We start from the raw sequence: 24,347 nt of genomic DNA, 5'->3' as shown, positions 1-24,347 counted from the left end.
AATAGACACTCAAAATTTTAAAGTTAAAGTTGTACAGTATGATTCATTTACTGAGAGTTTCTTTTATAAGATGTGAATTAAACAGTATTTTAATTGTCAAGTGAATGTAAGGTTCGCGTAACCATTTCCATTTGCCAGCTGACAGCACCCTGTTGTGAATTGAAATATTCCTTGAAGTCATCACGAGTACTTTTGGCTGATTTAGAATAGTTGTTTGAACCAATTTGCGGAATAGGGACCATTCCTTCAATGTTTCCTTCCCTTCTCCATTCCCCAGTTTGCTGACCAGCTGCTGATTCATGATCTGTGTAGCTAAGTGGGCAGTAACTGTGGGTATCCTCTGGAGATCTTGTTGCCATTAAAAAGTTGTGCAAAACAACAACTGCTTTGGTAATATTTATCACCTTCTCCACGTTTGCAATGATTGGTTTTCGAAACACTCGGAAACGTGATGTTGCAACCCCAAAACAATTCTCAATAATTCGCCGTGCCCTTGATAGTCTATAATTGAACACCCTTTCTGCAAGGGTTAAGTTCTGTCCTGGGTAAGGTTTCATCATGAAAGTCTTGAGTCCAAAAGCATCGTCCGCGACAAATACATAAGGGTAGGTTTTGTTTGATGAGTCAGGTTGGAATAGCTTTTCAGACCCAGGGAGATTCAATAGATTATTATCTATGGCATGGCCAAGATAGCTATTAGCGTACACACTACCGTCACTCTGTCTACCTGCATCACCAATGTCCACGAGAGTAAATTCGTAGTCTGCATTACAGACTGCTAAAAGCACAATACTATGTGTCTTCTTATAATTAAAATAATCAGATCCAGAACGAGCAGGTGCCTGCATTACTACGTGTTTCCCATCGATGGCACCAAGTGCATGTGGAAAGTTCCATTTACTCTCAAATTCTCTAGCAATTTTCTTCCATTGTTCTTTAGTTTTTGGTGCACTTAAGTAGCCGTTTTCGATCAAAACATGCCAAAGAACTTGACACGTTTCACCAATAATCCTTCCTACGGTCGAAGGGCTTATGCGATAACTAGCTGCTATACTGGTTTGTTCATCTCCCGTGACTAGGTACCTCAAAGTAACTGCTAATCTTTCACTGGGTGAAATGGGCTCACGCATTTTTGTTGCTTTTTTCTGTATGTAAGGAGAAACCCAAGAAAGAAGTTTTTCAAAAGTTTCTGGTACCATTCTGAAACAACGAAAAAAGTACTCGTGGTCAAAAAGGACCATTTCTTTGATTAACAGGTGGAATTCTCCTTTTAAAATGCGTTCTTGATAAATCTTCCGCATCCAAAACCGCTTCTTGTATTTTTCATTTTGTCTTTCTAGTCGCCTACGAAGCACAACTAAAATTATTAATCTTTGCAGTTGTTTTTGTTTTACACTCGACATGTTGAATTTGAGATTTGATTTTCGCGCGTTTTATTAATTTTCCAACTTTTTCGCTCGCAGCGGATACTTGTGGAAATTGAAAAGCCTTTCCTCTCGAAACTTTTCGAGCGTAATTTTCCGCTCCGCGCGGAAAATTCCGCCTAGTGGAAAACAGCCTTTAGACCATATAACGTACATGACGTCATAAATTTTGCAATAACGGAAGTATAATAACAGAAGTCTTACATGAAGTCTTCCCAGAGCTGGTTGATAAAAATGATAAAATAGAAATGGCGATGAATGATGATACATTTATACATTTATAAATGTACACGAAAGTGTAAATGTCTGTTACCCTCATACCCAGTATAGGAGTGATCATATACTTATGTAATAGTATCTCTGGCTTTACCTTAATTACGGTTAGGGACTTAGGGTTAGGGTTATTGAAAATTTTATGACGTCATGTACGTTAGTTCGATATGATCTAACGCCGACCGTGTGTCACCCACACAGCCAGTGCTTCCACTCGCTGCAATCTGAATTTCCCTTTCTTTCCTGTTTTTCCTTTACATTTTCTTTCAAGCATCACAAAATTTCGTTTCAATTTTCCTAGCAGTTTATTCCTCTTTTTATTCATAAATCGAAATATCCGCATTTGAAGCCCTTTTACAACTCAGGGGCCAGAGGGTGTTTCCGGTGTTATTTATACAAATACCTCGCACAACTTGGATAAGTGTCAATAGACCACTTTGGCGGTCGTTTCCGTAAGTGGAAACACGTGCTCGCTAATTGGTTTTTCGAGACAAACATGGCCGAAGGTTATATAAAACAAATATAGAATGGTTGCAACTAAGAGGTGCGCTTGGGGTAGATGTAATAGTGATTCTCGCTACCCTGAGCGACTGAAACGAAAAGGCAAGGCTAATGTGTTTTTCCTGCGTTTTCCTGGCGCTAAATACCACAACGAGAAGCGGGAACGTTGGATTCGTGCGTGCCACAGAGGCGACGCATTTAAATGCAAATATCACAGCTTCATATGCAGCCTTCATTTCGTTGGAGAAAACGGGCCTCCGTACGAACACCCAGACCCTATATCAGCTGTAAAAAGTGCAGAAAATGTAAGTACTCAAATTAGCAAGCCTGTCTTTTCTAAAAAGCGTCAGGGATGCGTAATTATGTAAATTAGTATAAAAAATGTTTTACGTAATAAAGCTTGATCAACAGGCTCCTTGTCTGCTTTTGCCTCGTTGCTCTTTAGACCATGTCGCCCTTTTATGACTACAAAATGCTAAACCATGAGTATTATCTCACTTCATGAATTTAGGCAGAAAAACTAAAGATCAAGCGAAGAAAACCACGAGGAAGAGAGTACACCTCGCCGATAAAACGAGCTCGAATATCGAAAGTCAACGCAGCGGAAACACTGTTGTCACTGAGGGAAGAAGTAAGCAAGCAAACTAGCGACAACGATATTCATAAATCGAACATGGAAGACACATTGCCTGATACTCAGACGGATTCAGAGCTGTCAAAGGAAAAGAATGTTCAAGCTGTGATATTTGCATTTAAATGCGTCGCCTCTGTGGCACGCACGAATCCAACGTTCCCGCTTCTCGTTGTGGTATTTAGCGCCAGGAAAACGCAGGAAAAACACATCAGCCTTGCCTTTTCGTTTCAGTCGCTCAGGGTAGCGAGAATCACTATTACATCTACCCCAAGCGCACCTCTTAGTTGCAACCATTCTATATTTGTTTTATATAACCTTCGGCTATGTTTGTCTCGAAAAACCAATTAGCGAGCACGTGTTTCCACTTACGGAAACAACCGCCAAAGTGGTCTATTATGTAACAATTATTTAGAACTGGTTTATTAGTTGGTTTGTCACTACAAGTAGAATACTAAATTTTCTTTTCGCAAAGTTCATTATTTCCTTTTGCAAGGTAATTTTCTGGCAAGTGGAAGACCTGGTTATCCTACAGCACTTGCAGCTTATTTAAATAACAACGCGGAATTTTCCGCGCGAAGTGAAATTTTTGCTCGTGTGCTCTCAAAACTAACGTAAAGACGGTTTTCCAATAGGATTAAAACAGGATTTCTAATAATTAGCCAAATTCATAATATTAGAGACGAAAAACTGGTCTGATCACAGACGGGTTTCACGGACTGTACTTGTTTTTCTACGGTTCTATCGCTACATTTACCAAAATTCGAAAAAACAAATTATACATTGTTTACTCATCTAGTATTAATCCTGTATTATCTGGCCCATAATTACCAACATTACCAACATCGATTTTGACGTCGCTATCTTCAGTGACACAAATAGTCTTCGCACGTTTTCGTTCAGCTGCAAGTTGTGGATTGCGAGCCAAGGTGAGTGCGATGAACCACTTGGCGCGGGCCTGGGGAGAACGTTTCCACTTTGCTCCACTTTTCCTTTCTAAGATATATACAACGATGAGGAAGTCAGATAAATATGGTTTAATATTGGAAAACTGAATTTGACGTTCGCGGTTAATATCGTTACGCGACCACCACAAACATAGCAGGATTGCAGAGTCTATAATACTCTCTTTTCTATACCATTCAAATAACCAATTGTTGTATCGTTAATCAGTTGCATAATTATAATCATGAACTTATATGAATATTATAGTATTCGCATATATAATGAATGATGTAAATATATATATATATAAAGTTTTTAAATATATAGCTAGGTATATATTCTCTGAGTACTTGACTGAGTGGGAACACTATACCAATGGACCTCTTCCATAATAGACCAACTCATTACCCAGGTGACAAGGATGAAATAAATCACCACAGTTAAAAAGAGCATACCGAAATTAGTATAATTGCCAAGTTTGGTTTCAAAATGTCAAGTAGCACGGAAAATATAGCCATGCGAATTTGGCAATTTTGTATACTTTTCTACTACGGCCGGAAGCGTGTAACTAATTTAGTTACACACGTCCGGCTGTAATAGAAAAGTATACAAAATTGCCAAATTCGCATGGCTATATTTTCCGCACCTTACAATATTTCGCACCCAAACTTGGCAATTTTACTAATTTTTGTATGGACTTTTCGGAAATTCTCTTTTTGTCTTCAAACTCAAAAGTTGGTCTATTATGGAAAAGGTCCATTAATGTGAACGATTGCGAGAATAGTTTAAAAACAGCTAAATTAATTGATAATAATTATATGGATAGCCCGTTTTGCTCCTGTTGATGATTAATAACTATCTACAAGCTACCGTTAACCGTTGTGTATAGGTTTTAACCTTTCTTGCTTATACTAACGCATATTCTATAATAGAGCAAGGTTTCCACTATTTCTTTGATATCAATATTCAGTGCTTCAGTAAAGACTGATACGTGGTAGAACTTACGTGTTTCGTGATCATCGATCAGTGTTTGACAAAACACTCGAAGAACTGGGTTTCTAAAAGCTGCTTGGACGTGAAGATAACAGATGTACGCATTGTAACCTTTTAAAACAATAAAAACAACGTTACAGACCCGCAATAATTAAGTAGAGCACTAGAGTTTGATATTTAGTGTTCGGTATGACGTAATCGGAGAGAAACATTCTTTTGTGATTACAAGAGGAAACTAATTCTGATTTTTTGTTTAACAAAGCGCCATTTTGTTCAATGGGCCTGATGTCCTTTTATTTCAAAATACAAAGTTTTTCTTCCAAAATATAAAGAATAAGGCCTTTTTGCTAAGCAAGAAATCAGAATTAGATTCCTCATGTAATCATGAAAGAATGTTTCACGCTGATACGAAAAAAAAACTTCGAAATGCATGCATTGTTGGCACGTCCACCCACCCACGTTTCAACCAAAACTACTTAAGCGGCATGCATCATTTCTTATTTGTCTACCACCTGAAGATTCCTACACGGATGAAACAGACGGTAGTGGAGGATTTTGGGTAAGCAATGCTTTTATATTTTCTCTATCTATATAGTATATAGTATATAGTATAAGTGTATAGATAGAGATAATTTAAAAATCGTTCTGCACTTTATGCAATTCGAAAAATTAACGTACGATATTTGTCTACGCACTTTTTAAGATGGCAAGGGATATATAAAAAAGTCTAAATATAAACACATAACTTAAACCTAATTTCTCCCTCTACCCACCCTTCTGTCCCTCTCTCTCACTCTCTCTCCCTCTCTCTCACTCTCTCTCTCTTTTTTGCGTTACCTGGATCAAACCGTTGAAAACCATCAGGCATGATGCTTATGATCAATTCTGGCAACATCAGAAATCCAACAATCATTGTTTTTAGGATACGAAATATGGCAGAAAAGAAACCCATCGGAAGTCCCACGAAAAACCAAAAATACGAAAACACCAAATAGACATTCCTGTGGAGAGGATAAAAATATACGATATTTCCAAGGTAAAAATGACGGCTTCGTGATATTGGAATCTGACTCAACCAGTGTACCGTCTAGCCTCTCAGAAAGCGCAACGAAAGCGTACCTGTTGTTTATGGAAATGACGTTTCTAGAGAAGTTACGATCTCGGAATATTGTCACAGAAGCTGCAATGGAGCACAGCCGAAAAAAAAGAGCCAAGCCAAAGAGTACGCTAAATAGAATGTGAGACAAAAACTGTTAAGACTTAAGGTGGCTCGATACAGTTTACGAAATTTTTGGGGCATATTTTACTAGGCATCTAAACGTTTCGCTAGAATTCAGGCTAAAAGTTAATATACTTTGCAGGAAAACACATCTAGAGCGTAAATCAAAGTCGACAGGTCTTGGGTCAAAAGGTCTGAGCATCTCTGTTCATAAAAATGCATGTACAAGGGAAGTCGGCCAGCAATATTTATAAAGAGTAAGTATTTATCATTGCAAAATAAGAAAGCGCAGTATGTGCCTAAACACATTGTTTAATAACATTGCTAAGAATGTCTAAATTGAAAAAATCTGAAGAGTACATAAACACAGTTGATTCCCTACCCGCCGCCGTTGATATAGTCGAGGATCCAATCCTGAACCATGGAAAATTTCAAGGAATATAAAAGAACACATGGGATAAATATGACAATCCAATTTAAAACAAGGCCTACAAAGAAAAAGAAGCGATATCAATACAATATGACCATTAGGATGGCCCCTACTGTAGAGAAAAATTTATTGACTCAGTGACGAGTACAAGGTCAGCCGAAGATCGTTAAGTGTTGGGCTAATATTCTTATATTCATCCATCGCAATTATCGCTACTTCAATTCATTCGTATATTCATGTTAGCAGACTGTAAAAACAATCAATTTCAAAAAAAACTAATAATGCTAAAAGTTTATACATGAATATAATCTCCTTCCCCCCCCCCGCTGTCCTTACGGTAACTATATATCAATATCACCGCCTGATGTTCGTTCATGTATAGACACCAGGTGTTACAATAGTTAAGGAGTTACAATAGCACCTCTTTAGCTGTTTTTTAGACTCCTAAATTGCTTTAGTGGTAAATTGCAAGTGCTAATCTACCACGCACTGATTTAGAAGTAAAGCATAAATGCGATGGTATAATATACCTATATCATGCATAATCAACTAACACTCACCCCACAAAAAGTATCCAATCTGAAAACTATGATATCGAAGTCCCTTTCCCTGGAAAAATGGAAGAACGGAAGTTCAATTGCTTGGTAGCGAAAGACAGTGAATTCCCGCCGTCATTAAATTCTAATTATTAATTTCAAAACTTGTGGTTTGAACTGTTTACACGTAAACCAAGTATATCCCTATAGCATTCTTTACAACTAAATTAGGTCAATACTTAAAATTGTTCATTTGGGGTTTGATGCACCAATGAGTAGCTACATGATTCCCCATTTACTTTACTGAGCCTACTCAACCACTGTTTATTCCACATTTACCCTACTCTATACACATATGTACTCTAACTTCTACTTAACCACTGTTTATTCCACATTTACCCCACTCTATACACATATGTACTCTAAGTTCTACTTAACCACTGCTTATTCCACATTTACCCCACTCTACACACATATGTACTCTAAGTTCTACTTAACCACTGTTTATTCCACATTTTCACTACCATATACATGTGTGTGCTCTAGCATCTTATACTTGACGCTATAATCTTCATTTTTACTACTCTACAGGCGCGACTAGGCACACTCACTGCTCGGATGAGCAATATGTTATTTTTTAAGGAACTTAGAGGTATAGTAAAAAGAACTTCTCAACTTACAACCATAAACTGTGACACGCTTATGTTCTTAGCAATGAACGATTTATCCCCTCTGAACATCCTCAGCATGTTATTCCTGAAACAAATTACAAGGAAGATCATGTAAAAACTAATCCAACACAACCCCCCCCCCCCAAACCGTAATTATTTTCCGATTGCAAGATTCTTTCCGGTGAAAAAATGTTCGAAAGATTTTGGGATTCTTTCCTCGTAACACAAATATCTCAAATACTTTACTGCGCATGATCAAGGCCCATATTCTGCTCTGAGGAAATTTTTCAAGTGTGTATAATGCAGGTTAAAGTCTGGTTTTCATATAACATAATTCGTCGTAATCAACGCATTCCGCATTTATATGTCGAATTTCTCATAACAACGAATTACTTAACAATTATTCGCCGAAGGCAAGTTGAATATCGCTGAATAAAAGCCGATACAAAGTCGAGTTTTTTATTCAACGGCATTCACTGAGCCTGAGGTGAGTAATTGTTTAGTATAATTTCACAGGCGATTAATTGAGAAGGCGAGTCAACAGTAGAAAATACATGTTTACATGTTTTACAAACAAAAAAATATCTCGACAGTTCTATGACAATTCAAATAAAACAATTAATGCTTTCGCGAAATAAAGTTGAAAAGAACTAAATTTTGAATATGCCACCATGGGTTTAATTTGTTTCGTCTGACATGAAGATTTGCACAAGTTTATATAACTAGTAATTATTGACTGTTTTGCGGCAAATCTTCATTAACTCGTGGATTCGGCTTATAGTACTATATGCATGCATTAGCTTATTCGTCTTGCGTTTTGAGGGGCACCCTGAATATCATAAACTATGGATTACGCATTTTTTTCTTCGTATTCATACTTATGATTTTCCATGAAAAGAATGAGGGAGAGCGCACAGATCACAGTCGTGAGGATCGCACTAACCAAAAATGAACCTAGTAAAAAAAATGTTCAAAACAGCTTTCTAGTATTCTCATATCGTACAACTCGATATTTATAGTGACTGTATAGAACTCGAGAACACCAACCAAAAATCCCACGCAACAAATCCAAAATTGTTTCTTCTAAAGCATTCAAAGGTTTTGCTTTCTCGATTTCCTCCAATTCCACACTTGTCAAATAGATTAATTCAATGCAAAACTTAAAGATAAAAAGACAAGTATCTGTTAGCGTACAAGGTTTCCGAATAAAAACTACCCACTATTGAAACCAGATATTTTGTCGTGAATCCGTGAAGTTATACTTTCGGGAATTTATAATCATAATTCTAAAACAAACAGCAACACGAGCTAGGAAGCAAATCACAAACTCGTTTTCAGGGACCGCGGAACTTTTTTTGTATTGCTGGGGCTCGGAACCACGCCCCCGTTAGGAAAGTCCGGAAAAATTTTGAAATATACATATAGGCTTCTAAAATGGCCGCAAATGCCTCACAATTTAAGGATTATTGGGAAATAGAAAATATTTGTAAGGTTTCCAACATATTTTGGCTCATATACAAACATTAACCATGCTTTGGTTACGATGTCAAATATTTTGATATGGATAACCACGCTGAATTGAGACCGTTATATTAACAGTTCTGAGAAATTTGGATCAAATATTTGAAAATTGAATTATTAGCAATATTATTCTCTATATTAGCTTTTAAATGTTTTGCATAGATATCTAAATCACGCAAATATACCGATTTAATTGGATTAAGCAGTTTTACTCATATAATTTTTATATAATGTATATTCCAATATAACCAGGGAGCAGCGTGGCAGCGTCTTCAAACAACTTAGCATCAAAAACATTAATGTGGTATAACAACTGCCTAAAATAGACAAAACACTTCTCAACGTTTCGACCTGAGGGCCTTCGGCAGGAGAGTTGGTATGAAAATGACGAAGGCCCTCAGGTCGAAACGTCGAGAAGTGTTTTGTCTATATTAGGCAGTTGTTATACCACATTTGATGCTTCATTTTTTGGTGATAATATTTTTAAAAAAATGCAAAACTTACATTATAAAGGAGAATGCCACAGATCATCATCACAGAGAGAGTTTCAGTCGAAAACTTAAAATCTTAAAATGTCAAATGAAAGATCGTAAAAACTTAAGTGAGAGTTCTTGAACGTTTGAAATGATCTTTTAATAATCTGAATGATCTTTTTGAGGAAATAATCTTTTTATCATATACTGTTGTTTATTAAAAATTATGGGAACCATTGAGTATTTTAATAAAATATAAACTGTGTAAAAAAAGTAAACATTTTGAAAAATATAATTGTCGACATTTCGACTAAACTATAGTCATGCATCATCAGGAAAAGAATGATGATGAAATAACGCATGTATAAGTACATAAAATGAAGTAATTAGATAGCCATGTTTAGTTAAATATTAATAAATCTAGATAATAAAAAATATAATAATCTAATAAATTTACTCTTTTTTTTATGTTACACTCAACTAGTGTGAATGTGCTCTTTGAATATAGGTAATAGTGCTTCATCGTATAAATCATCCAATTATCAAACAAGGTCATATAGCTACCTTTTTCGGGATTGTAAACTTTCCTCAGAAAAAGCTCCATTCTTGAATATTGACGAGGAGGTCTAGAAAAGTAAGAAAAGAAAATAACTAGGATAGAAACTTTCCCAGTCTGATGTCGCAAAGTTAAAAACAGATTTTAGGAAAACAAAACGCGCCTTCAAGAAAGAAATTATTAAACAAAAGGTAAGGTTTATTTGAGACAGAGAGCAATTTACTAGCAATTCGAAGTAAACTCTAACAAGACAGTTTGAAAGAGAACATCATGGAACAAAGTCCAAAGTTGTTTTTACTACCCTTGGTCGCAAAAACAACATTTAGTAGAACTAAAGATGCTGAAATTCACTGCATCTAAATGAGTGAAGCTGGGCATTCTTGTGGTTGTGGTTTTTGTTTGAAGACGCTTTCAAACTCCTATATACGATATTCAACTTTTCAATGGAAACTTGAAATCAGTGATTTTTGGCCACTTTATCCGCTCATTCTGAATAACAGGAATTAGTTTGAAAAAAAGGTGTTATAAGTCTGGTAAGAAGCTCGTTTTAACTGATAACCTGATAAACTGATAACTGATCACACTTATAGAAGATTTTTCCATGTCTATATAATTAGACGATAACTTAATTTACCAGAGTTTACCAGAGCACAAGTTTACCAGAAATGTTTAACAAGTTTTTTCCTATTCTCGTTGAATGCTTTTTACCGGCTGTAAGATTACAATATGTTGACGGTCATTTTTAAAATAGTTCGTTTTGCCTGCATATAGCTACTTCTTTTGGCGCAATGGTATTACACATGATCATACTTTGGTTGGAAAATGTTCTTCACGTGTTCCTTCAACCAAGGTCTGAGCAATTTTACTTGTGTAGACGAACTTTCATCCTAAACGGACATTCAGAACGTTTTTAATGCTATTGCTTCTCCGAGTTTCACGCTAGAAGTGATCTTCATGCATGTCTATTATTACACAGTATACACTGATCGTCTCCCTAGCGTCGTGTGGTTACTTAAATTGGTGTTTAGTTACATGCCGGCGCATCTCGCGAAAAGTCGCTTTGCTTATTTAGCAATTCATTTGGGCCCCCTTCATCAGCAACAGTTTTCTCATCAGCACTGAAAATCAAGCTCTTATTCGTGTGAAAATACAGCTATGAAAACTGAGCAGATCTCTCGATCAACAAGTTTGGTGGGGTGTGAAACCCCCTCTCATGGTATTTACGAATATTTAAGGCTAGTCGTACTCAAAATAGTCTGTTTCCAAATATCTAGAGGCTCATGTGGAATTTGAAAATTCGGCACCAACCATGGCGCTGCCTCGTGAACATCCCCTCGACCAATTTTGAACAATTTTCTACACTAATGTGACTACAATCCCTCTCTCAATCCCAGGGGAAATTCGTACTGTTTTTAAACTCGTATCGTGTATAATGAAGATTACGTCACAAAAATACTTACATCGCGGGAAAATAACTTTACTCCGAAGATTCCATATTCTTTGATCTCCTGATAAAATACGAATATGAACTTTCCCAGGATAAACAAATGGTTTATCACGATTGGCAAACTGCTCATTATGATTACTGCGAAACCGGTTGAAGAATAATTCTATAAGAATTTAAAAATGAAGTTAAATATTCGTAGGCTACCTTCACGTTCACTCGCGGTAGAAATAAAGGTCGGCAAATCTTTATGCGCCGATATTTTTACATGCTCCTCAAGCGCGCTGCTATATTACTAAATTGCCAAAATAAGCTTACCCGACATTTCTGAAAACTTTGTGTTAAATTTACACAAAAACTGGAATGAAAACGCAAACAAAAGTTAATTGCCTGACTTTACAAGGGCGAAAATGCAAGCTGTTTCCCAGTTTCCGTGTTTCCAATAATATATATATATATATATATATATATATATATATATATATATATATATATATATATATATATATATATATATATATTTATTTATTTATTAAAAGACTAGCTTAGCTACTCGGAGTTTCACGCTATAAAGCGATCATCAGGCTAAATCTAAATTGAAACTCCGAGTAGCTAAGCTAGTCTTTTAATAAATAAATATATCTTCGCTTTGCCGGTAATGGTATTAAGCGCTCTTCAACCATTGTCAAGTTCTGTGAACTCTTCGTTACAGTTAATTCTTTGGATATATATATATATATACATATATATATACATATATATATATATAAATATAAAATGTGTGTGTGTTATAACCTACGTTTGTAAAACAATCTATTAAAAGACCACCACCCATAGGGGAAATTTTTCAGGCGACTAAAGGTTTGAAGATAAGGCGGATAGAGGAAGGAGGAAGATAAAACATAGAGATGTCGCTTAAATTAACATGAAATAGGGGGGAAGGTCTGGATCGCTTTTCAAGAGGGATAATTAGACACCCCCCCACAACTTCAAAAACTGGAGAAGTCGTGTCCTCCTACACCTTGCAATTTTATGTGGGTTCACAACATTTTTACCAGTATCATTATAAGGCCAATATGATACTGTCGCATACACGTGCATACATTATGGGTGTTCGCTTAACGTTGTTCGAGGTCTGTTTCCAGGTTAAAACGTCATCGAAGGATTTTATCGAAAGCGATGGGAAACAGCTGATGCTCAAACTGTTTTTGGAAACATCAATAATTATCAGCACACTTACTTGACTATACAATATGGAAGGCCCATCATTGCTCCAATTATTTTGTGATACGTCGTCAGGCAAGCAAAGAAGGGATAATAAATGACAGCATTTTCAATTGCAATGCCGAAGAGAAGGAACCCTGGATGTAATTTACAAAAAAACGGGTACAATTACTTAAACGATACTTTTGGAATTCAAGAATAACTTTAGAAATACCTCGTCAATAAGAAAAATTCAAAATTGGGAGAATAGAAAAATAATTGAAATAGCAAAATTTTCAAACAAATTGTTTTGCGTGGCTTGCTTGAAGGCGATTTTCCACTAGGCAACATTTCTCATTTAAAAAAATCATCATTTTTCGCCTGATTTTCTTTTCAATTGTGAGAATTCTGCTATAACAGATTGCCTTGGCCGGTCACAATTGAAAAGAAAATCCAGCGAAATTAAAAATTCTTTACAGTACGACTCATGTTATTTTAGATGTTCGCATGGATGATTTTTACCTTTTTCCCAACCATTTGCACCTGAAATTCCAACCTTTGTGACGAGCGCAATGATTGAATCCGTAGCAGCTCCAAACACAAACATGGTGGCAAGTCGGTCATGATCAATACCAAGGAAATCTACTGGGCTAAACACGGCGAAATAGAAGTCTCCGCTTTCCCGTGTCTCAGATTGTATAGATTTAATATAATTAATTTTCCAACGTTTGATTTGATTATGCCTTATTTAATACAAAGAGTAACTTATCTCAACTCGAGCTCTCAGGATAATTAGCATATTTAGCGTATATATATAGTGATGAATTTATAGGCTTTCAGTCATTACTAGTTGTTGAAATGCTAGAAAATTTAATTTCATACTTTCTAACCTGTCTTGTTGGTGACTCACTAGCTACAACAAAAACAGACCGTCCTTTCTCTAAGAGTTCTTATTCGACAGACAGGTCTGGTACCATCCTTACAAAAATGAACTTACATAACGAGTCCTGGTCGACCTCCCCAAAAATCTTTCTTGTAACTTTTTCTTCGTCGCAAAAACGCCAAAATCGTAAGAATTATTGCCTGAAACAGATTTTTTTTACTTACATTATGCTACATTACTCCACAACAGATTATAGACGCAGTAGCCACATGCACACTTAGCAAGCCTATTTCTCAGTATACACCCTGAATAGTAAACATGGCAAGTTCCTAATCTTAACTAAGCTCTTCCTATCATCCTATTTCGATAGCCCTTTTTTGAAAGCCACAGGGTGCCGAGTAAGGCTTCATAACACAAGTGTGACATTTTAAACTTACAGCAGGAATCAATAAGAAATGAGGATAATATCTTGCATCGACATCACATGCAACACTATATAGAAATAAGAAAACATATCGGCACTTGAAACAATTACAGACATTTATAGCTAAGCTATTATCATGTATACTCACGCAGTGGAAGAGTCTTTGTCATTCATTGCTGGTAAGTTACCTAAGCTATAAAAGATATCGTGAATTAGGTCACATGCACGCCCTGTATACCCCAAAAAATTACATTCAAAAATACAACCACTAGTGTTTGTAACTGACTTGCATATTTATATTCAATACAAAATGGCCGCTCGTGTTGTAAACATCACTTGTGACCATTATTATTACAGCCGGTTGAACAGCATTATTAGCAAAACGCTATTCTTTCTAATGGGCCTCACTCACTACCAAAAATATAAATAGGATATTCTCGAATATATATACACAGATAAAAATAGTGAAATATAAGAATTAGTATAAGTATAACATTGGCATTTTGATCTATTTTTACGTGGCTACGTTACAAGAGAATTGTTCAAGTTCCTCAACATGAACATGAGGTCAAGAAAATATTGTTTCAATTTCCTTTTGTAAAAGTACATGCAATCACAAAATTCTTTAGTAATACATTTGCCCAAATTTATCAGTTGGCTAGCTTACGGAGTTCATCAAATATTGGAAAAACTCCTCACTTCCAGTTTCAAGTTGAACAATCTCTAATCAATCCTATTGGATAATAAAAATAAATAGACGCATATGATTGGTCAATTCGAAACCGGAAGTTAAGATTTTTTCAAATATTCGATGAACTCCGTAAGCCAGCTGACAAGGAAATAAAGTAATAAAAGTTTATTTTATCGCGAAGTTTCAAAGTTTGGTCAAAAGCAATATCGTCATATAAATAAACCCTTGCAAATGCTTTATACTTTTATTCCAAATTAACACATCCCACGAAGTTTGTTCCAATATCACGCAATTTTTATGCAACAAAAAATCTCATGATCACGTGGTAGTATTCACCCAGCTCTCAATCTTAATTTGAGGTATGTTTATACCCAACCAAATTTCGTGAATTAGGTCACATGCACACCATGTATACCCCATACAAATCAGTTTGAATGAATAAATATTGAAATCAGTTAAAAACTCTAGTGGTTGTATCGGAGAATTTCTGATGGCAAGCCTCAGCAGTATACACAACAAATAATACAATCATAACAGGCATTGGCGAATGTAATTACATAAATATATAAATTACCTGCTATTATGAACAAGCAATCGCCACACTTGGGAGTCCCACCGTCAGCGTGTTGATTAGATCGTTAATGCCGTAATGGAAGCATTTGGAATTAATGACATTAATCAGACTACCGCTTTATTTGCATGGCTCTTTCATTTTCACTGATTTTGCATGTAAACGAGTAAGGTAGAATATAAGTTATATATAGGCAAACTATACACAAACAAGACCGTCTTCAATAAAATAATAACAATGTCCATAATTTTGTCAACGAGTAGGCAAAATGTATGTATATATATATATATATTGTAATCTAAACTTACCGACAATTTAATTTTTTGTGGAAACAAAATGCAACTCTGTATGCAAACGCTTCCTTTTACTTGAAACCAGACGCCTGCTTAGGCATTCACCCTGGCCTGTAATAACAGGTGGCCAAACTTGATTTGCTCGGAGAAGATAATAATAATATATACATGCTGTAGTATAGCGTACATGCCCGATTGCCCGTGCACTTTCTAAACGCGCGATTCCATTTTGTTTGACATATTCGTCTACATATAGTTCGTCTAAATACAAAAAATACTGTAAAGCCGGTTTCCATTTCGGTGCAAATGTCGTGTCATATTTTACTGATGAGAAATAGTCCGGATCTTAATTTGTCTTTATTTCTGTATTCAAATATAGGTCATTGTTGCACTGACGCGCGTGGTCATAGAAATATATTGGCACAATTTATACTAGAGACGGACGGAGATCTGTCTGAGTATAAACACACGACAAACTATCTCCTTTTGTCAATAAACTAAGGCTTAGACTTTGCATGTCTTTGCCACTCGATCATAAAATCCATAACTTTCCGCGAACCGTATATATCCTACACACGCATTTGGATAATGTACGCATGCACCTTTTGCTAAAGATGCATGTATAATTATTAAGATGAATATTTTAAATTGTATAAACAGGGAAATGCAGTTAAAATTGGACAGACTGCAATAAAGGGCGAAAAAAACATCAAATTATTAACAGAACCGTACAATCCGTATGCATAAATAAGCATCATTTATGATTTTAAACTTTTACGTGCGTGCATGCAGGTGGTTAAAGAAAACTCGACAGGGAAATTTGCATCTAGAATGCAAATTTATAAATAAAATTATACAGGGTGTATAAAAAGAAGATCTTTATAGAAATCAATCTATTGTATAACCAACACCCCCCTTCACTATGCAAAGCCTATCGATGTGTGAAATATTGTCAGCTTCGTGCATATATTACCTATCTTTGTTGCAACACAAAAGCCTTAAATCTGCTCGATCCTGGAAACTTGACATTACTTCTAAAAGGAAAAATTCTGCACAATAATGCATGCTCAAGAGAGAGTTTATATCGTCCAGACTTATATCCAGATGTAAAGCACAGCTGTGGAACCAGCTGTGGTACAAAAGGCGTTTTGAGAAAGGTTCTTGATCGAAATCCAGGTACCCGGACATTATGCCGAAAGAACTTTGCAGCGAAAAGCACAACTTTGAAAGAGTATTAACTGCATTTTTTTCTTGAAAAGCGCAAACTATATCGCCAGTGAAACTCTTCATGTTTACATTATAAAAGACGGCGTGTTTGCAAATCATTCCTGAGTCCCAGTCCCCCCAACCGACGTATTTTCGAAACTATTTAATTATATCAAAAAGGGTTGTAGAACTTATAAACTAATTTTTCAAGCTCTATTCAAATCCGTAAAGATCCCACAAGTGATATAGGCACTTTAACAGATGGTAAGAAATGTTTGTCTTTGTCAACTTTAGATGCCCTCAGGAGTTGAAATGTATTGCAAGTTGCAAGGAAAGTTGCACAGTATGTAACGAAAAAAAACTTCTGTTAGTTCTGTTCTTAACGTAGCCATTTGTATTCGAACTAATCAGCTTAATTCGCTTTGTGTGTAGCTTGTTTTGATAACCCTAAGGAAGGTATTTTCAAATACCAGAAGCGTGATTAGTTGCACAGCCATTGATACTTCCCATAAAATCGCCCTTGAAGCCAAAATTTAGCTATTTTCGTAAATTTTTCCTGATACACAAAACGGGCCACATGAATTTGTCACGAGCGTACAATAAGATAGAAACATTGCAAGCAAAAACCAACTGGTATTGGTGCACTATATTTGTTATTTTAACACACATTTCTTCTAATCATTAACCGCAACAAGGCCTGATATCGTCAAAACGTCCTTCTTTTCACATTCGAAAATGTGTGGATGAAAATGTTTTGTCATGCACGATTGCACGGTTCGTTTCCAAACGTAATACAACTATAACTAGCCAATAAAAAAAAGAAAATCTAAAGAAACATGCAAACTTAACATTGTTTACTTATCTAATATTAATCCTGTATTATCTGGCCCATAATTACCAATCTCGATTTTGACGTCGCTATCTTCAGTGACACACATTGTCTTCGCACGTTTTCGTTCAGCTGCAAGTTGTGGATTGCGAGCCAAGGTGAGTGCGATGAACCACTTGGCGCGGGCCTGGGGAGAACGTTTCCACTTTGGTCCACTTTTCCTTTCTAGGATATATACAACGACGAGGAAGTCAGGGGCTGATTTGAATAAGTTGCAGTTTAGACCTTTTGCCATACCAGCCGAAGAAGTTTAGGAAAGTGGGCGATTGTCTGCCTGACGAGGTTCAGGTCAGCTAGGGTTCCTGCATCATGCGAACACGAAAATGCTTATCGCTTAACGCTATCTAAATTAATAAATTAATTCATGGAGCAATAATTGATGCATTTGTTACAAACATATATTTCGCATCTTTGCGCTCAGCTCGTGAGACTAAAAATTAGGGTTCTCTAAATTGAAAACATTGAAGTAACGATTCTTTTACCGTGAAGACGAATGAAGCCTCTGCGTGGAACGGTGGAAGCACCGACTGTTTAAAAAGGTAATAATTCATGGTAGGTAATAATACATGTTCAGTAAATCGTAAATACACGAATTTAATTCTTGAGATTAGGTTCGAATTAGGGTTAACCCTAATGAACAAAATCCTAATCTAAAACCTAATCCTAATCCAATTTTTTATCTAATCTCAAGGATTAAATTCCCGTATTTGGAATTTGAACATGGATTATTATTACCGTTTAAGACTAATTATTGCTTCCAGTGGCTAACGTAAACACTGATACGTGGTAGAACTTACGTGTTTCGTGATCATCGATCAGCATTTGACAAAACACTCGAAGAACTGGGTTTCTAAAAGCTGCCTGGACGTGAAGATAACAGATGTACGCATTGTAACCTTTCGAAGAAATGAGGAAAACATAAACGTTACAGACGGTACAGGTTGACAGTTGCTGTGCTGACACGCGTTGGGAAGATCAGATTGGTAAAGAAACAACAAGGAGGAATTTCGTTCTCAACTAATCGCCATATTTGTTTACATTTTTTAGGCAAAGCCAATCAGAATGCCTAAATTTCAAATACTTCATGTAAAATGGTATATATATTGTACTCTTTATCAAAACTTATGCATTCTGATTGGGTTACTGAAAATGTAAAAAAAAACTTGCTGATTGGTCTAAAACAAAATTCCCCCTTGAAAGAAACACAAAGTGCCTTGCCTTTACCTTTATTACAAAGTGCATTGCCTTCATGCTTTTACTGAGGTCGAAAGGAAGTGAATAATGTATGGACTATAATATGGTGTTACCTGGATCAATGCGTTGAAAACCATCAGGCATGATGCTATAATCAATTCTTGGTAACATCAGAAGTCCCACAGCCATTGTTTTCAGGATACGAAAAATGGCGGAAAAGAGACCCATCGGAAGACCCAAAAAAAACCAAAAGTAGGAAAATACCAAATAGAGATTTCTAGGGAGGACGTAAAAACAGAGTCTGGGTTTGCACTTCAGATATGCCTGGTGAATAACTAAGATCGACATATAGCATACACATTCGAAGGCATAAAGTGAATATAAATACATATTTCCTCATGATGATGAAACTCAGGATAAATGATAGTCAGCTTAGGAATTTTCGAAATCTCCTTTAATTCCATGCATGCGTGCATGTATATCTTAAATTTTATTTTTACATTCATCATAGACATGATATTAGTTGTGTTCAGCAGTTAATGCCGATTTCAATTGAGTCTTCTTATATTTTTACTAAAAACAACGAGTTGCTATGATTGTCGTCCATTTTAAATAATCCTTAACCATTAACTTTCATTATAACGACGTCAGGTGTTGGATTGGATAAAATTACTTCTAAATTGCCAAGTTTAATCACATCTTGTTAAAAATAGTCCTATTAAACTACAAATGTTGAAATTATAACCGAAAACGAGTACTTTGAACTGATTAAGGCGTACCTGTTGTTTATGGAAATGACATTCCTGGAGTAGTTATAATCACGGAATATTGTCACAGAAGCAATGAGGGTACACATCCATATGAAAAAAGCCACTCCCGCCATAATGCTAAATGAAAAGGAAGACGGGACTTTGTTGAAGCAAAGAAATTAGACGCCCTAAAAAAAGTAACCTCTCTTGAAATCAGAACTGAGTAAACAAGTGCAGTTATACCTTTGCGGAACTATAATAGTTTCTAAAACAAAAAACAATTCACCAGGATATCAAAACACAACTTCGTCTTACCGCCAATTCACACAATGTATTTGTGTGAATTTGTTTGCCTTATTTTTTTGTTATACTATTTGGCCGATCGGTAAGTTTCATTATTCCGCCATTCACTAAAATTCCAACAGGTATCCCAACCCACGCTCAAAACAAAAGGCTTCATTTTAGGTGGAAGGTACTTTTCAAAAAATCCCAAAACCATTTCAGTCATCTATTGTTATATTTCGAATGACTTGTTCGCAAATTTTTGCCCGTGATGATTAAACCACAGTTAATAGAATATACATGGTTTGGAGACTACATAAAAGTACAATAGAACTCATTATCTATGTCGGGGAACATTTATGCAAAAAATTGTTCCTTATTCGTCACGTGTCTAATGTATTTTGAACAAGTAAACCAATAGTAAGGTCTGAATTAACATGTTGTTCAAGTCACGGTTGAGGAGCTAAGCCAAGCCATTGCTATTGGTTAGTTGGGCTAAAATACAATAGACATGTGACGGATAAGGAACCATTTTTTGCATAAACCTGGACAATAACATAGATAATGAGTTGTATTGTACTTTCATCTAGTCTCCAAACCATGTATATTCTAATAACTGTGATTAAACGCAACTTATAAAATGCTAAATGCAAAAATTCGAAATTTGCCAGAGAAGAGGGTTTACAAATACTGTTGTTATCCATATTTGAAACTGTAAATATTGTTAATAAAGACAAGTTCATCTGTGGATACAAACCATTTTTGATGTCATCATGCATAAAAATGCTTGGGTCAAAAAATTTATACACTTGTGGGTCCCAACAGGGTGCTTAGCCATTCAACTCTAACTATTTCATTGTTATCGGTTAAATCAATAATTTTGGTGGTTTTTGGGACATTTTGTAGGAAAATTTACAATATAAGACTTAGAACTACCTGAATATTTATTTAGTCGTTCCGTGTTTTTAATACACCTTGTACGACGGTTGAATGACATATATGACAATTATAAATTCAATTCTTTCAATTAGTTGCTACTTTAAGTTTCATGCATTTAAGCAATCATCAGGCAACGTACTATAACACGCTCTGCATTCTATGTATTGAGCACTCTGTGTTCTACAAAAGTCTATTTGGAATATATATATATATATATATATATATATATTAATAATATATATATAATATTATATATATATTATATATATATATATACACAATTGATCCCGCCTACCTGGATTCACCAACAAAGTGATGAATAATTTTCCAGACCAAACGATATTGCAGAAGAAATAAAACAAAACAGAGAAGAAACAAGGTAATCCAGTCGAAAATTAATCCTACAATGAAAAAAAAGTGACATCTGGGATCGGTTGTTTAAAAGCCGGTCAGCTTGACCCTCTCAAAACACTCTTAACTCAAATTTCTTCATCAATTTTTTTACTCGCTCGTTTGTGAAGTTTTTTCATAAATATTTTGTGTAACAATAAAAGTCTTCTTTTGTAAAGTCTTGAAACAAACAGTGGTTCCGAAGCATATAAACAAAACAGCGGAGTAAAAGTAACCCAGGGTTAGCGCTAACCTAGCTTTGAACAACCGGCCCCAGAAGAACAAACTACAATATGGTTAAAACAGTTTAAAAATAGTTATGCAATTATAAACTATCGATATAGTTGCCTAATGTTGGTCTGTAAGAGAAAGTAATGCTCTAATTTTTTACCACGGGTCAACTAAGGCCATTCACTCACCCCACAGAAAGTATCCAATCTGAAAACTATGGAATCGAAGTCCTCTTCCCTGTAGAAATCGAAAAAATCGAACTGGGTAAGTGAGGGACTGAACAGAGTGAAAGTACATGTACATCGCTGTTAATTTTGTACTGAATATTTTTCCCTTCAAATGCTGCTTAAAGATCAGGTCGAAACGTCGAGAAGTGTTTTGGCTATTTTAGGCAGTTGTTATACCACATTTGATGCTAAGTTGTTTGAAGACGTTGCCACGCTGCTGCCTGGTTGTATTGGAATAATAATTATTACCCATAGTTAATATAAGGCGAGGTAATTACAAGCCTATATTCACTTAGCTGAAGGTGAAGTGAATATAGGCTTGTAATCACCTCGCCTTAGCGCGAATTAATTTCAGTCTTGAAAAAGTTTCATTTATCGATAAAAGTAGAAATAAACCGACTTTATTTTCTGAATATAAATTGAAAGTGATTGACTTCCTGCCTCGATCGTCCCCAGGCGCTTTGCTTGTCACTTTTAAATAACGATTAACTTCAAACATGTCGACAATTGAAAAAGACAATTCAGAAGCTTTACATTGAAGACTGGCACGTGCGCGGCACGCCGTAGTTAAAGCCATAACAAGAGTCTTGTTTCAAGAAAAATATTTGACTGACGAGCTAACCGCGCCATAGACCGTAAACACCCTAATGGTAATAAGCATGCACGCGCCATCGCGGGAACAGATGAAGAGTAGTACAAATTGTTCAACTTACAACCATAAACTGGGACGCACTTATGTTTTTAGGGATAAACGATTTATCTCCTCTGAACATCCTCAGCATATTATTCCTTGAATGAAAACATGCGTTAAATGAAATCTAACACATAGAGAATTACAATAGACCATTTCGATAACACGTCAAAACATTGTCGTTTTAAATTTAGAACCACGTTGAAAGTCAAGTTTTACTCTGACGAGCTATGTGCAAAGATACAGATCATCCTTCTTCAACACATGCATGACGGCTCTCGAGTAACGGCTTATTTCCTGTGGCGTAGCCAGCCCGCGATTTAGTCATGCTATGCTAACATTTTGGTGTTCATTGACTGCGAAAAAAATGAATTTCTAAAGAAATGAATGACGATAATAACATAAAATTTGCATAGCATGACTAAATCGTCAGGCTGCCTACGCCACTGCTTATTTCCATACTATTTTTTTAAAATGAAAAACTATTTTTCATGCATGTGATGCGTGAAAAGATAAAGAAGGATGTTTTGCATCTTTGCACATAGTTTGTGAGAGTAAAACTTGAGAGTAAATCAATCATATTTAAGGCGGCTCTAAATTTAAAAGGAAAATTTTGTGACGTAATTATCGAAAGGGTCTATTGTAATGGTTTTATCACCTACACTAAATAGTAAAATTTTGAGCGGTTCAAAGAGGTTAAAAAGTTATAAATATCTACATTATTTACTGGTATATTCCATTACTATATTTATTATATTCATTTTGAAATCAATGGTGTTTCTTGCAATCTCATTGGTTAAAAATAGTGTGATTAATTCCCAAATCGCAATAATTTTGAGCATTAATCACATCATTTATAAGCCAGTAAGATTGAAGCTCTGCACCACAATAACCAATCAGATTTAGTATTTCAGTGTCACTATCCCATCAAATTACAAGGGAAAATGGAACAAAATTTTATTATTTTGAATTTTTAAATGCCCCGCAAAATTTCTTGACAAAAATAAATGAAAATTACTCACATTTTACACCGTTTACGGTTCTTTCAGCAAATAAATCGTTTTGAATTTGTTTAATCTTTTGTATGATTTCAAAATGAATATAATAAAGTCGAAATTGCACTTTGTGCCGTGCAATTTTGGTGTGAAATCAAACAAGGGCAGATTTCGTTCTAAGCCAATCAACGCGTTTGTTGACATTTTTGCTCTCCGCCAATCAGAATGCTTGAAAATAAAAATTGTAAACAAAAGGAGCGAGAAAATATTGCCGTATTCTAAGGCATCCGTGAGCCAGAATATTTACTTTTTATATTCGAAACCGAAAGAATGCAATAAAACATAAATATATCTTGAATTTTGCCGTGGGGTTTTTTAAATTTCAAAACATAACGTGAAATATCGACGTTTGAATTACTGCAATGATGGCGCTCTATGGCTGCAATATATCGTTAATATATCGATAAATTATTTGGGGAATAATGTCGGTTTTCTCTCAGGATTCTCCTTTCCGTCTCATGTTTTCATTTCAGTTCTGGATAATGCTACTTGGAATGAGTTGGATCTTTGGGACAATGAAAACACCATGATATAAATAATAACCATTGTTCGGAGCTTGCTAAGATGTTTTTTCACGCTCAGTGGACATTCTGTCAGAACATATGGCACTGTTTACGCAATAGTAGAGATTCACAGCACCAGCATCCCTGCATATCACCTCAAAGGCATTGGGATCCATTTCTGGTTGGGAAAAATTACCAATGTGAGACTTGATTTTTCTAAGATCATCACTGAAATTTCTTGAGCAGTGAAGAATAATCATCTGCAGAGAGAAATACACTGTCAACTCTTTGGCACTCTTTGTCTGCAAC

General features: G+C 35.6%; 4 protein-coding genes and 1 long non-coding RNA gene across 7 annotated transcripts in view; all 5 read right to left on the bottom strand.

Moving 5' to 3' along the window:
- Positions 1–89: 89 nt before the first annotated feature.
- On the bottom strand, positions 90–1,199 carry LOC114520658. The gene has a single exon (XM_028540978.1). The coding sequence runs from the start codon at positions 1,197–1,199 to the stop codon at positions 90–92; it is 1,110 nt and encodes a 369-aa protein (XP_028396779.1).
- Positions 1,200–3,424: 2,225 nt separating this feature from the next.
- Positions 3,425–5,680, bottom strand: LOC114520657 (receptor for retinol uptake stra6-like). Its single transcript, XM_028540977.1, has 3 exons — positions 5,605–5,680; positions 4,780–4,878; positions 3,425–3,825 (listed from the first exon to the last, which is right to left on the bottom strand). Exons 1-3 carry the CDS (start codon positions 5,678–5,680, stop codon positions 3,617–3,619), a joined length of 384 nt encoding a protein of 127 aa, XP_028396778.1. The 3' UTR covers positions 3,425–3,616.
- Positions 5,681–11,693: 6,013 nt separating this feature from the next.
- Positions 11,694–12,972, bottom strand: LOC114520753. The gene is made up of 3 exons (XR_003686715.1): positions 12,858–12,972; positions 11,936–11,975; positions 11,694–11,783 (listed from the first exon to the last, which is right to left on the bottom strand). It is a non-coding gene; the product is annotated as an uncharacterized LOC114520753 (long non-coding RNA).
- A 4,550-nt stretch (positions 12,973–17,522) lies between these two features.
- Positions 17,523–19,180, bottom strand: LOC114520750 (receptor for retinol uptake stra6-like). 3 transcript variants are annotated; one of them, XM_028541089.1, is made up of 4 exons: positions 19,085–19,180; positions 18,575–18,673; positions 18,260–18,304; positions 17,523–17,942 (listed from the first exon to the last, which is right to left on the bottom strand). In XM_028541089.1, the coding sequence occupies exons 1-4, from the start codon at positions 19,158–19,160 to the stop codon at positions 17,743–17,745; spliced, it is 420 nt and encodes a 139-aa protein (XP_028396890.1). In that variant the 5' UTR covers positions 19,161–19,180; the 3' UTR covers positions 17,523–17,742. The 3 variants fall into 3 exon arrangements, with proteins under 3 accessions (XP_028396890.1, XP_028396891.1, XP_028396892.1); XM_028541090.1 differs by having other exon boundaries at positions 18,575–18,634; XM_028541091.1 differs by lacking the exon at positions 18,260–18,304.
- A 68-nt stretch (positions 19,181–19,248) lies between these two features.
- Positions 19,249–24,347, bottom strand: part of LOC114520656 (stimulated by retinoic acid gene 6 protein-like) — a 24,652-nt gene continuing 19,553 nt past the window's right edge. Inside the window, exons 14-18 of the mRNA XM_028540976.1 lie at positions 22,503–22,578; positions 21,751–21,799; positions 21,237–21,342; positions 19,751–19,858; positions 19,249–19,306 (exon numbers count right to left, since the gene is read on the bottom strand). Coding sequence (XP_028396777.1) covers positions 19,249–19,306; positions 19,751–19,858; positions 21,237–21,342; positions 21,751–21,799; positions 22,503–22,578 — 397 coding nt within the window. The remainder of the gene's footprint in view (positions 19,307–19,750; positions 19,859–21,236; positions 21,343–21,750; positions 21,800–22,502; positions 22,579–24,347) is intronic.

This window comes from Dendronephthya gigantea, unplaced genomic scaffold (assembly GCF_004324835.1).
Source record: "Dendronephthya gigantea isolate DGI-Jeju-01 unplaced genomic scaffold, DenGig_1.0 000016F, whole genome shotgun sequence".
NCBI lineage: Eukaryota > Metazoa > Cnidaria > Anthozoa > Malacalcyonacea > Nephtheidae > Dendronephthya > Dendronephthya gigantea.
This window is presented reverse-complemented; position numbering and strand designations above follow the sequence as displayed.

Bases quoted from the DNA above. Each gene is read 5' to 3' on its own strand.
- LOC114520658 (XM_028540978.1), bottom strand. From the start codon at position 1,199: ATGGTACCAGAAACTTTTGAAAAACTTCTTTCTTGGGTTTCTCCTTAC.
- LOC114520657 (XM_028540977.1), bottom strand. From the start codon at position 5,680: ATGATTGTTGGATTTCTGATGTTGCCAGAATTGATCATAAGCATCATG. The intron at 4,879-5,604 runs GTAACGCAAAAA...TTGTTTTAAAAG, and splicing joins TTTTCAACGGTTTGATCCAG to GTTACAATGCGTACATCTGT. The intron at 3,826-4,779 runs GTAAGTTCTACC...TATATATCTTAG, and splicing joins GATCGATGATCACGAAACAC to AAAGGAAAAGTGGAGCAAAG.
- LOC114520750 (XM_028541089.1), bottom strand. From the start codon at position 19,160: ATGGCTGTGGGACTTCTGATGTTACCAAGAATTGATTATAGCATCATG. The intron at 18,305-18,574 runs GTAAGTTCTACC...CTTTTTAAACAG, and splicing joins GATCGATGATCACGAAACAC to TCGGTGCTTCCACCGTTCCA. The intron at 17,943-18,259 runs GTAAAAGAATCG...TATATATCCTAG, and splicing joins AGGCTTCATTCGTCTTCACG to AAAGGAAAAGTGGACCAAAG.